The sequence below is a fragment of the Salvelinus fontinalis genome, chromosome 35, assembly GCF_029448725.1.
Source record: "Salvelinus fontinalis isolate EN_2023a chromosome 35, ASM2944872v1, whole genome shotgun sequence".
Lineage (NCBI taxonomy): Eukaryota > Metazoa > Chordata > Actinopteri > Salmoniformes > Salmonidae > Salvelinus > Salvelinus fontinalis.
Genome location: NC_074699.1, coordinates 28,461,276 through 28,473,791, shown reverse-complemented (window position 1 = coordinate 28,473,791; position 12,516 = coordinate 28,461,276). Strand labels below are relative to the sequence as shown.

General features: G+C 44.5%; 2 protein-coding genes across 5 annotated transcripts in view; one reads left to right on the top strand and one right to left on the bottom strand.

The window, feature by feature from the left end:
* Nucleotides 1-2,001: 2,001 nt before the first annotated feature.
* Nucleotides 2,002-3,590, top strand: ss18l2 (ss18, like 2). Its single transcript, XM_055899876.1, has 4 exons — nucleotides 2,002-2,409; nucleotides 2,606-2,682; nucleotides 3,257-3,337; nucleotides 3,458-3,590. The coding sequence occupies exons 1-4, from the start codon at nucleotides 2,341-2,343 to the stop codon at nucleotides 3,486-3,488; spliced, it is 258 nt and encodes an 85-aa protein (XP_055755851.1). The 5' UTR covers nucleotides 2,002-2,340; the 3' UTR covers nucleotides 3,489-3,590.
* Nucleotides 3,591-3,962: 372 nt separating this feature from the next.
* Nucleotides 3,963-12,516, bottom strand: part of LOC129834671 (granule associated Rac and RHOG effector protein 1-like) — a 41,160-nt gene continuing 32,606 nt past the window's right edge. For all 4 annotated transcript variants that reach the window (XM_055899872.1, XM_055899873.1, XM_055899875.1 and 1 more), the window contains 10 exons: nucleotides 12,406-12,501; nucleotides 12,094-12,255; nucleotides 11,096-11,254; nucleotides 9,718-9,815; nucleotides 9,267-9,392; nucleotides 8,003-9,045; nucleotides 6,715-6,877; nucleotides 6,273-6,410; nucleotides 6,056-6,134; nucleotides 3,963-5,866 (listed from right to left, as the gene is read on the bottom strand). In XM_055899872.1, coding sequence (XP_055755847.1) covers nucleotides 5,549-5,866; nucleotides 6,056-6,134; nucleotides 6,273-6,410; nucleotides 6,715-6,877; nucleotides 8,003-9,045; nucleotides 9,267-9,392; nucleotides 9,718-9,815; nucleotides 11,096-11,254; nucleotides 12,094-12,255; nucleotides 12,406-12,501 — 2,382 coding nt within the window. In that variant the 3' untranslated portion in view covers nucleotides 3,963-5,548. The remainder of the gene's footprint in view (nucleotides 5,867-6,055; nucleotides 6,135-6,272; nucleotides 6,411-6,714; nucleotides 6,878-8,002; nucleotides 9,046-9,266; nucleotides 9,393-9,717; nucleotides 9,816-11,095; nucleotides 11,255-12,093; nucleotides 12,256-12,405; nucleotides 12,502-12,516) is intronic.

The following is a 12,516-nucleotide window of genomic DNA, read 5'->3' as shown; positions in this document are numbered from 1 at the left end:
CCATTTCCTTGTTTTTATTATATTGATAGTCAAGAGTTGCCTTCCAAGAATTGTGGACACTGCATGTTCTACACTACTCAGTTCACATATTTTTCAAGATCTTAGGACAAATGTAATTATTGCCTTCTACCAAACCTTCCATGCTCATAGCATTTGTGTAGGTCCATGTTTTATAATTACTCTTTAGGGCTCTGACTTCAGTTACTATTTGAAATATGTTTATGGTCTTTTATAGAGAAGGGGGAACATGTATATGTAGTTTGGAAATCTATTTGAGTTATATTTTTTTATAGACATGCTTCTGTGGAAAGCAATGGGTTGAGTTCTTCTGAAGTTTCAGTAGTTTGTTTACAAACATTAGATTTTGACATGCGCATGGGCCTTTACTGTTTTTTTTCACTTCGCTCCCTAGCTACTTCTCGTCCTACTCCTTTCCAAAACAACTGGATAGATGAAAGCGATATAGCGGAAGCTATGTGCCCAAGAACACTAAGGTAACCTGCCTAAACGACTACCGACCCGTAGCACTCAGGTCTGTAGCCATGAAGTGCTTCAAAAGGCTGGTCATGGATCACATCAACACCATTAACCCAGAAAACCTAGACCCACTCCAATTTGCATAGCGCCCCTACAGATCCACAGATGGCGCAATCTCTATTGCACTCCACACTGCCCTTTCCCACCTAGACAAAAGGAACACCTATGTGAGAATGCTATTCATTGACTACAGCTCAGTGTTCAACACCATAGTGCCCTGAAAGCTCATCAATAAGCTAATGGCCATGGGACTAAACACCTCCCTCTGCAACTGGACTTCCTGACGGGCCGCCCCCAGGTGGTAAGGATAGGTAACAACACATCCGCCATACTGATCCTCAACACGGGCCCCTCAGGGGTGCGTACTCAGTCCCCTCCTGTACTCCCTGTTCACTCATGACTGCATGGCCAGGCATGACGCCAACACATTAAGTTTGCTGATGACACAACAGTGGTAGGCCTGATCACCGACAACGACAAGACAGCCTATAGAGAGGAGGTCAGAGACTTGGCCGTGTGGTGCCAGGACAACAACCTTTCCCTCAATGTGATCAAGACAAAGGAGATGATTGTGGACTACAGGAAAAAGAGAACCGAGCACACCCCATTCTCATCAACTGGGCTGCAGTGGAGCAGGTTGAGAGCTTCAAGTTCCTTGGTGTCCACATCCCCAACAAACTAACATGGTCCAAGCACACCAAGACAGTCGTGAAGAGGACACGACATAACCTACTCCCTGTCAGGAGACTGAAAAGATTTGGTATGAGTCCTCAGATCCTCAAAAGGTTCTACTGCTGCACCATCGAGAGCATCCTGACTGGTTGCATCACTGCCTGGTATGGCAACTTCCTGCCATCCAGGACCTCTATACCAGGTGGTGTCAGTGGAAGGCCCTAAAAATTGTCCAAGACTCCAGCCACCCTAGTCATAGACTGTTCTCTATGCTACCGCACTGCAAGCGGTATCGGAGTGCCAAGTCTAGGTCCAAGAGGCTTCTAAACAGCTTCAACCCCCAAGCCATAAGACTCCGGAACACCTAATCAAATGGCTACCCAGACTATTTGCATAGCCCCCCCCCCCCCCCCCCCCCCTTTAAGCCCCTGCTACTCTCGGTTGTTATCATCTATGCATAGTCACTTTAATAACTCTACCTACATGTACATATTACCTCAACTAAACGGTGCCTCCGCACATTGACTCTGTACCAGTACCCCCTGTATATAGTCTCGCTATTGTTATTTTACTGCTGCTCTTTAATTACTTGTTACTTTTATTACTTATTCTTATTCGTATTTTTTAAAACTGCATTGTTGGTTAGGGGCTCGTAAGTAAGCATTTCACTGTAAGGTCTACACAACACCTTGTATTCGGCGCATGTGACTAAAACAATTTGATTTGATTTGATCAATTAGCCTATCCACAGGTTAGCAGGATCCTATATCAGGGTAAGGACAAGGGACTATGGATTGAAATTGGACGGGCACATTTTCGACTAAGAAATGAACGAAACTCCGTTTCCACTAGTTACCACAGCCACAAAGTCATGATGGCTATATCGTAAAAAATCATACAATTTTTTTATTTTAGGTCATAAAGTTAAGGTTTGGGTTACGCTTAAAGTTAGTGGTTAAGAAGAGAAATTGTAGAAAAGGGCGGGTTTTATGACGTTTTGACTGTGGTAAGGTGACGACCGAAAATCCCAGGCAGTACTAGCAAAGATGGTGGATGTCCTCTAGCTAGCTAATATTAGCCCAGTCGTAGTCACAGCCACTGGCTACCGTTTGTCATTCAATGTAACTCAAAATGTCTGTCGCTTTTGTACCGAAAAGACATAGAGGAAAAGCTCAGATCAACCAAGAAACCATCCAAAGAGTAAGTAACGTTAGCTATCAGTTTGGTTATGTTAATCTGTGTAGCATTTAGCTAGAATGTTTACAACTGTGTCTAGCTCATTAGCTAGTTGTACAGTTGGTTTGTTATTTGGCCTACATTCTATCATAAAAGGTGGTAGCTTCGGTAAACAAGTTGCCAGCTGTGTTAACAGTTTTTCATATTTTCCAACTTTCAGTTGCTGGACGAAAATGACCAGCTGGTAAGGTGCATCACAGAGTACATGCAAAAAGGACGAGCAATGGAATGTGTACAGTAAGTTCAACTTCATCCATATCTATGTGTTATTTAGAGTTGGTGATGTCAACCCTTCTCCTGGAGCTGTTGGGTTTGCAGGTTTTTAACCAGCTCTATACGAACACACCTGATTCAGAGTGGTGCAGCGTTCTAAGGCACTGCATCTCAGTGCAAGATGTGTCTCTACAGTCCCTGGTTCGAATCCAGGCTGTCACATCCAGCCGTGATTTAGAGTACCATAGGGCGGTGTACAATTGGCCCAGCATTGTCTGGGGTAGGCCGTCATTGTAAATAAGAATTTGTTCTTAACAGACTTGCTACTTGCTGTTATCTATGCATAGTTACTTTAACCCTACCAACATGCACATTGACTCAGTACCAGTACATATTGCCTCATTTATTTTTTACTAACCCTTAACTGCATTGTTGGTTAGGTAAGCATCTCACGGTAAGGTGTATTGTATCCAGTGCATGTGACATACAATTTGAAGTTCCTGATGAGTAAATAATTATGGTATAGGGTGTTGAGGAATAGGGTTGGCCTCCCTGCCGTGTTTTAACTACCATACTGTAAACAACTTTTCTCCACCAGATATCAACAGATCTTGCACCGCAACATTGTTTACCTGGGAACCATAGCAGACGCCAGCCAAACTTGGCTCCAACCACAAACGTATGTTTTGTCCATCAATGAAAATGCAATCAGCTACATTCATTGCTTGACCGTTGTTTCTCTTCTTTGTCGACGTTAACCAGTGACGGGTTGCAAATTGACTCATATTCCAATTTTCAGATCCCCACCAATGGAGAGGCACCAACATTGACAGCCCAGATTGGACATAAAGCTTACATACATAATGGGCAATTTCCTCAATTGATTCACATCTTTCATTTTATTGAAAATAAAGTTGGCTATTTTTTCCTGACCTACTGCTATAAAGTAACACAAGGTGCATTTAATAGAGTTTGGGCATATTGAGCTTTCGCAGAATATCATCATCATTACTCCCAACAGGTCAGTTCGTGAACAAGTCACCACCAGCATTGGGTCCCAGAATTGTTAAGTTTGAAATACACTACTAGGGGTAGCCTTGGACAATGGCTATTATATTACTGAACTTCAACCCAAGGTAAAAGATGTTACAGCCAAGTTCTGACTTCAAGCCTGCTAGTTGACACCACTAGAGGAAGCTAGAAAACTAGATGTACAACAGCCTACTAGGCAGCCTGTCACCCCTCAAATAAAAGGATCATACAGTAATTTGTGATGGCATGAAGTCATAGAAAATACCAACATATTCAATTGCTAGTCATTTTTATTCATTTTTGTTGCATTGCTGGTACACTTGGGAAGATTCAGTTGCCAGCTCAAGAGAACAATAAGCAACATAAGCCAAGCAGTCCCCCTTCATATCTTCTGTCAGGGAAACTTTTTTTGTAGATGCCACTAGTAAACCATTTTGGCACAGCTAAAAAATACTAACGGTTACAGTCCAAGGTCTTTAAAGATGAAAAAAAAAAAGGCAGCAAAAGTTTGGGAAATAACACAGACAATGCAACAAACCCTATATTTTGATTGTGCAAAGCACAGAACTATAAAATGATATTTATACAGCAAACAAATCTCTGTAAACATGGTATGTTAGTTTTCAGAAAACATGGTGTCATGTCATAAATACAGGCAACATTGGCATCCGATAACATCACAAAAAGTTAACATTCTGGGCCTTTAAATACAGCCCGTAGCCGAAGAAACATGGGCAAAAAAATACCCTACACAATGTTTTAGTGTTTATAATGGCATATTTGGTAACCTTTATAGATATGGTGTAGTTAAACTGAACTAAAGAAATGAATGTGCCTTCACATCTTGGGGGGGTATACTAACATATACAGTAATTGTAGAACATGTAAGAAAATACAAAAATAAGATTAATACTGTCAATATTTGTACAAGAAAATATTGTATTTTAAAGGAACAAACATTAGGTTTGAGTTAGTGTCATTCTGAAGTGAACTGCCAATCAGGGAAAGAAAAGGAAATTAATGTGTTTTTTTTATCATAAAGACTTTCCCTAATGCTCTAGGGCTCGTAACTTTATTAATGATCAATATAATAAACGGACTTATCTCTTCAGCACCATTTATCTTCTGAACAACGCTTTGGTTGGAAAATAATATTATGCAAGTGCTATTAATACCAACATGGCACATAGTTACTGCTATATATTTTTTACTCTGTCAGTCGTTGAAAAAGTAGTATTTTTTTCCCAATTACACCTCTGCAATGATTATAATATTTATGCTGAGCCTGCTCAAAGCCTCTTAATAAAAAGAAGTAAATTATTATTTATATTTCAACTTCAGTAATTTACAAGCTATGGAACAGTAGATGTTAGCTGTAGTCTGAGTCATCTTACATGAGATTTGGCAGTTACAGCTATGTAGACGGTATAGAATTCTGGGGAAAATTGGAGTGTCTCGTTTAGAGCCCACCCACTAAAATCTTATCCCTTACACATTTCCAGCTGGAGAAGAAAAGTGGATGATGGCCATGCATGTTTCAAGCTCTTGTCTGAGGAAACACAGTATAAACTTTATCAGGCAGACTAACTGCTGCCAGCATGACATGCATTGCTTACAGCTTTTACATGGCAGTTTAGAATGTCTTTTTCAAAAAGGGGGCATTTGAAATGGAAAAATACATACAAAATGTTAAGCCAGTATGAACAATGCAATTTTGCCTGAAAACACAGAGACTGATGTTTTCAATTTAATGGTTATTCCAAAAGGGCAACATTACTAATGGTCGCAGCAGAACTTGCTTCAGAAATATAGCTACAGCAATTCTACCATACCAATGGACTCATTTGTTTGGTCTGTATCAGTACTGGTGAAGGTAGGAGGGCCTGTGCTCATGTTTGATGGGAAAGGATTTAAAGCCCTTGCTGATGGGTTTGTGCTGTTGTTGCTGATGCTGCTGGGTGTAGGGAGAGAAGCCAGAGGAGATCCCGGTGGAGGGAGGGCAGTCACTGGCAGTGGACCACACCGGAGACTGCAACATCTGCATGGAATCACTCCATTGGCTGGAAGGGATGTTCATCTGGTACAGGGAAGAGCTTGGATTGGGCATGGTGTTGTGTTGAGTGTGAGCGGAGTGCTGCCATGGGGCTTTTGGCGGCCAAGTTTTAGTTTTGCTTTCCTGTAGAGTAGAATGGATGGAAATGGGAGTTGATCAACACAAGATCTTTAGCAAAAACTAAAAAGGGGGTAAATGTTAACATTTAAAGGGATTCAATATAATCATATATACAGATGCAGTGAATGAGAGGCTTCAATTTTCTGGCCCAATTACTGCACACAGACTCCTAAGTACACACACCTTCCTTACCTGGTTATTATCATCTCCCAAGTGATGGAGGGGAGGAGAGGGCAGGGTACACACCTCCTGCTCGCCACAGCTGTGTTTTCTACAGGCAGAAGAGGAGACATGAAGCTCTACAGCACCATATCGATAGTTCAATTCATGAATAAAACAGGTTGGAGGGAAACCAAAAGAACAGTAACACACTATGGTGTACGTTTAACACATGGTGACTCAGTTGTACCTTCTTTGTTTGACGGCTGCAACAAGATCAGGTCCAGAGAACATGGAGAACAGGCTGTCCCCATTGGCTGAGGACGTCTCATCACTGGAGCTGGCAGAGTCTCCCTGATTGGCTGACCAGCTGCTGTGGACCGCCTCCCTGTTTCACATAAGTGGCATTCTCAGTCAGAACTACTTGAAACACTATGAACATCTTGTTCTTACCATTCTACAAATCGAACATCACTAAGAGGCATGTAAGATTGATTGGCATACTTTCTAGAGAGATGTTATATACAAAGAGGTGTGAATAAATTGTACTAGTGTCATGGAGTGGTGTATAGAGCCTTGAATGAACATACCCTGTAGTACTACTTTGGGCAGACTATATAGAGCCCTATGCCATATACAGAGATGTGTGTATCAATGAGATGTTAGGTGTTGATTGTGATTGGTGAACGTACCCCTCGCTGTAGTACTCTGGGTGGGACCAGGTCCTGTGCTGCTCAGAGACGGGCCAGTTGCTGCGGGTGTTGCTGGGTCGACGGATGTGCTGCACCTGCCGTTTCTGCTGCATGGCCTGGCTGACTCCGGCAACGTAACGCGCAAACTCAGGGTCAGAGCCAACTGCATATGAAAGGGAGAAAACACACGGTTCAGTTTGACATCCTCAGCTTTTCTCTGTGTGTGTGTGTGTGTACCCCACAGCTCAATCCATTCAGCCAGACTGTCTACCATAGCAGAAAAAGCACAATAGCCGTAAGTCAGCTGAACACAATGGCCTCTGCTCTGAAATAAAAAGAGTCTGCTGCACTGTAAAAACTGCAACTGACATTGTAAATTCAGCATAACATTTAAAATTACAAATCAGAACTTCTGGGGGGGGGGGGGGAACAGCTGCTCACTGTCAGACAACCTACATTTACAGTGCATTTGGAGAGATACTAGTAAGGTCCTGTAGTTCAGAGTTTTTGAAAATGTATCTGAATGGGAGATGTGGCTATGAAAGTTTTTCACTTCCTCAGGTTGCACCAGATAATGGCCGCTATTCCTTAAGGAAATCACAGACAAACTAGATCATAAATCTTTCTGTCAGCGAAATATCACCACCCCAAATGGCTTTAATGGTTACAATGAGATTATGTAAGCACATCTCCAAACCACAAAACCCCAAGAAAAATCAAAAGCAACATATCCTCTCCAGGCATAATAATGACTGCAGTGCTAAACAGTAGTGTCTCCTTTTTCCTTCTCAGTCTTTGTAATGAAACAGCCCAGTCAACACAGCTCAAAGCCCCACCACTGCTGACACAGTTCTCTCCTACCATGGAATCCCTGGAGGCTGTGAGCTGCCTGCCTCTCACCACCACAACCCAGACAGCCTACTGATAATGGGGAAGGAGGGGGAATAACACCGTCCTAAAGGAGGCCGCTTTTCTTTATCGGAGGTCAAGACACTGTATCTCACCCTGGCTACACTGACCAACGATGTGCAGGAAGGAGCCAGCTTTCATTGCTATTATATGGAGCCTTTGTAGTCGACTGCATCCTTCAACATGACAATATGCAGGTCACACACTGCTCTAAAGTGTTATTATCAACCACCTAGGTTATGTTCAGTGAGGAACACCGCAGTACCTCCCCGCTTCACTCTGTTCCAAAATGTTCACTCCCTACTGAACACCACCCACATTAGTCAGAGGAACCCAGAGTGTTATCTGGGTTTGTGGATAAGGGATAAAAATAACTCACCTGCGGGGTCAAAGGGCAAAGTGTCTCCCAGCACCCCAAACACACCCTCGTTCTGGTCCCTGTTGGGCCAGGTGTTGTTGCGAGGACCTTGTGGTTTCTGCCCCAGCATCTCAGACATGACACTGTCCATGTAGGTGCTGACCAGCCCCAGGCTGTATAGGTCCGAGCTCAGGTCTGGGAGGCCAGGTGAGCCCCACTGGCCAATGGGCCCCAGGGGGGAGAGCCCTGCTGGGGGAGGTGGGCCCTGGGGAGGAGGCTGCTGCTGGCTGAAACCACTCAGCCACTTACTTGGCATTCTCTGCTGTGGAAGAGCCTGGGGTGGAGGCTGTTGGGAGGGCAGCTGAGGTGGAGCATGCTGCTGCTGCCCAATAGGCTGGAGGAGGTGTTGGTAGTACTGCAGTACCTGCTGGGAGGGCTGCTGCTGCTTCTGCTGCACTGGCTGCTGATGCATACTCTGGGTAGGGGGCTGCAGTGAACTGTGGGAGACCGCTTGAGAGGTTGGGGTTCGGTCGGTGGCTCCGCTCGGGGGCTTCAGCTCGGCAGCATTGGCAGACGCCACAGAGTTCCTCCTTTTGACCAGTGGGGAGGCTTGCTGGGACTTGCCCATATTGAAACCTGAGAGAAAGTCAATGACATCCTGCATCTCCTGGTCCGTGGGGAGGTTCATGCCCTGGTCGTCACACACTGAACCGTTCTGGGGCTGGGTGGGGTCGGGGTTGCTGGACATGTTGCCCAGCTGTAAGATGCTCTGCAGTCTCCCGTCTACTGCATGACCCAGGCTCTTAAACTGCTGGTCTTCAGAGCTGCTGCTAGAGGAGAGCATGCTATGGGACGTGGTGCTGGGGATGGAGTAGCTGCCCCCACCACCACTGGACACAGAGCTGGAAGAGGCCTTCTTTGTGAATTTGGAAGTTAGCTTGGAGATAGTTTTGGGCAGGCCACTGGAGGCTTTGGAGCCATTTCCAGGAGGCAGGTCTACCTGCATCCCGTAGTCAGGGCTCTCCCGCTGTAACTGCATCTGAATGGTGGGCAAGGCCTGTTCTCTGTGGAGGGAGAAGATACATAAGCATTCAACGGCATGGAAAATTACAACAGCTAACTAGCTTTTTCAAGATTTTCTTTCAGGGCAAATGTAAACTAAAGCTTGAGAATGAGAGCTACACCTCTGTCAGCCCATGCCAATGTGAACACACAGCAGGTTGATTCTTTCTAGGAATTAAAAATGCAAACGTGAAAATGCCTTGGACAATACACATCCACTCACTTGCACTCCCTCCACCTATTGATGTCAAAGACGGCGGTATATAGCACGTCCACCAGGCCGAGGGTCTTCTCTGGGTCCAGACTCCGCTGCAACAGAGACATGGTGGCTGGGTCCTCTTTCAGGCACCTACACACAGGACAGTCAGGACACAGCACAACTGGCATGTCCAACATAACACAAATACATTTATAAGTCTGTTAATACTTCACTTTACTGTCCAAATGTGATAGTTGATTGAGTTGAGTGTTGGCTTATGCGAATAAAAAGTATGTAGTTTGCTGATTTAGCCAATTGTATGTCTAAGGGTTCTGAATACTTGGAATTCCCTTGCTAAGATAAAACTAAAGCAAGCAAATTTATTTATTTGCCTAATTATTTTTTGGACCTGTAAAGCAAGCAGATTGTTTTTCCACAGAGGGCAGAAGAGACAAATATGAATAATCCTACTCACCATGTGGAGGGTACTTGTACCACAACTCTGGAGCCCTCCAGAGCAATCTGTGGAGCATAGGCTTCCTTGTTTTCGATCTGAGCAGTGTCAACAACCACCTGTCCACACATGCACACAGTCATTCAGAGAGCTGCATCAGCACAGCTTCTAATATAATGCATTCCCTCACAGCCAGTTATGCTTGCGCAAGCAACTCTACAGGATTATATTGGCCCTTTTTATCTCAACTCTGACTAAGCAAAGCAGATATTGTGGAAAGAAATTGGTACTCTAACACATCAGTGTCCTCTAAAATAGATATAATGAAATAAGATATACTACTAACTCTGCCCATAGTCAGAGCATGTGGGCAAAGGCAATGGAAGCTAGGGTGAACAACAAATATACACACTTCCAGGTATCCAGACCAATATTGGGTGTATTCGGTGAACAACAAATATACACACTTCCAGGTATCCAGACCAATATTTTCCAGCAGTTCTTTGAAAGAGGCTCTACCTTCTAGACAAATGCAACTTGGGGAGGAGGGAGGACCCTTCCTGTCTCACAGGAAGTCATCCAATTGTCATTTATATAGCAGGTGTATCCTCAGGACCCCTGGGCAGTCAGAGTGCTGAGTTCAGGCCTGTGAGAGAAACACATCCACCAGGTCCCTGACTCACAAAGTCACAGGCAGAGAGAGAGAAAAAACGAGAGCGAGATGCAGCAGCATAGGCCCCCAAAAAAGGAGGAGAAGAGGCCAATTCAGGTGTTGAAAATTAAATGTCCCAGAAAGAACAAAGCCATTTTCACTGTCTGGCAGATCCGCTCTATGAGTAATGTTAAGAGAAGGGGGTCTTCGCTTAGGCTGCTATGCAGGCTCCCACTGTCGGTGTTCTTCAGAGCTCATAACTCAGATAAGGAGTTCATGTAAAGCTCCCATCCACCATGACCCCATCCTTTACCCAGATGCTGCAGGAATGTTGGCTTCACTGTGTCTACAATGAGTTTGTTTACACCTCTTGGCCATTCAAAGGAACCCAACATACCTTCCCATCATCTCAATTACACACCTCCCAAACAATGGGCTCTAGGTTACAATACAGACTACAACTTGCAGCCTGGCCCAGAGCTATAATGTAGAGGCTTCACTAAGCAGAGGCTGTAGAGTTATAGTGAATCTGCTCAAGGCAGGGACCTCTATCAAATTAAATATTCCTTTACATTTTCATAAAATAAGTGAAGTTGGTTGAACCACATGGCCCTACTGCTAAAGCAAAACAATCCATCAGCTAATTTAAGTTGAGACAACAGCTTATGTTGACATCTAACTGAGACAAGTATTTTAAGCTGGGTGACTTGGCTGCCCTTGTTGACATCTTAAGTGCCTTGTACTCACCAGTCCCGCCTGAGCGAACAGTAACTGGACGGCGGTCTTGCAGGCCATTCTCCAGCTGGAAGGGCAGACCTGGTTGAGGACCTCAGTGACGGGGGAGTCGTCCCGGGGGGTCACTCCGTTCTGCCCCACTGCCTCTTTAATGAGCTGCAACATGGTGTGCTGAGGATACAAAACAGGGTGGCCGGTGTGAAAACACAAGACTTCTGGCTGCTGATGCAAGGCACTAATATGGACCTGACAAAGATCCACTTTGGATTGAAACTTTGTTCATTTATTTGCCAAATAAAAGCTATGGTGGAGCAATAGAGAGTGTGTGGGTCCTATTCATCTCTTCTGAAACACTAACATAGACCAGAACAGGAAACAGTAGCAACTACAAAGAACAGGGACTAAGTCCCCTCTTGTTAAAGTGTCTAGGCTCTCTAGTTTAAAGGGTCCTGATGAATGTGCTGTTATTTCTGAATCCGGTAAATGGTGAGTCAGATAACTGACAGATAGTGTGTGCAATTATCATACGAGTTAGTTTTGTCCCACAGACTGGGGGAGAATCCATCTGTAAACTAACGAAGCAGATGCTGATTCTATCCAGACCCAAGGCATCAGATGTACCATGGAATAAGTGTTAAGACATCCACGTCAAAACAGTAAAGCCTTGCCAAATACAAGACTCACAGCCCACGTAAGTCATCAGAGGTTGAAATGAGCGTCTAAGCGGCTCTCATTTCCTAGAGAGAGCAGAGTGACCCATTCTGGTCAGCAAGGTCAAACTATGAAAGACTTAGGAAACCACCCATCACAGTAGCCTAGCGCCAGGATGCCAGCGAGCTAAGGCCAGGGGTGTATTCAGAATGTTGTAGATAGAAATGTAATGAATAGAGCTGAATACGACTCCCAAGCTGATGACTCCCGATTTAACATGACAGACAATCATATATGTTCTATGCAATATCTGAACATTCTATAACATCAAGTCCTCCATAACAGACCGCAGGGCATACCGTTTTCAGTTTGAGGTTGTCAGCCGCCGATTCGTTGAAGGACACTCCTTTGAGGAAGTGGGCGCCAATCTGCACAGGGATGGTGGGCAGCTCACATTGAATGGGCTGGGAGATGGTCTGCATCCTGCCAGCCTGCTGGGCCTCTGCCTCACTGCAGCAACCCTACATAGTAGACAGAGAGAGACACAGGCCCAGACACATGATGTACAAATAGGTTAGAGACAGGGTTTTGCCCTTATCACAGCCACTATAATCCAAGGCTTTACCATTCCTAATAAGCTGTAATACGTCCTGTGCTTAGAGTAAACATACCTGTAAAGCTGCCTCCACAGATTTGGGATTGAGGTGAAAGCCAGCCTTCAGTGCATATTCACTGTGGCCCATACTTTCTAGCGCTGCTTTATAAGCCTGGCGAGAGAAAAG

Coding starts and splice junctions, on each gene's coding strand:
- ss18l2 (XM_055899876.1), top strand. CDS start 2,341: ATGTCTGTCGCTTTTGTACCGAAAAGACATAGAGGAAAAGCTCAGATC. Junction 2,410..2,605: donor ACCAAGAAACCATCCAAAGA/GTAAGTAACGTT, acceptor TCCAACTTTCAG/TTGCTGGACGAAAATGACCA. Junction 3,338..3,457: donor ACTTGGCTCCAACCACAAAC/GTATGTTTTGTC, acceptor TCCAATTTTCAG/ATCCCCACCAATGGAGAGGC.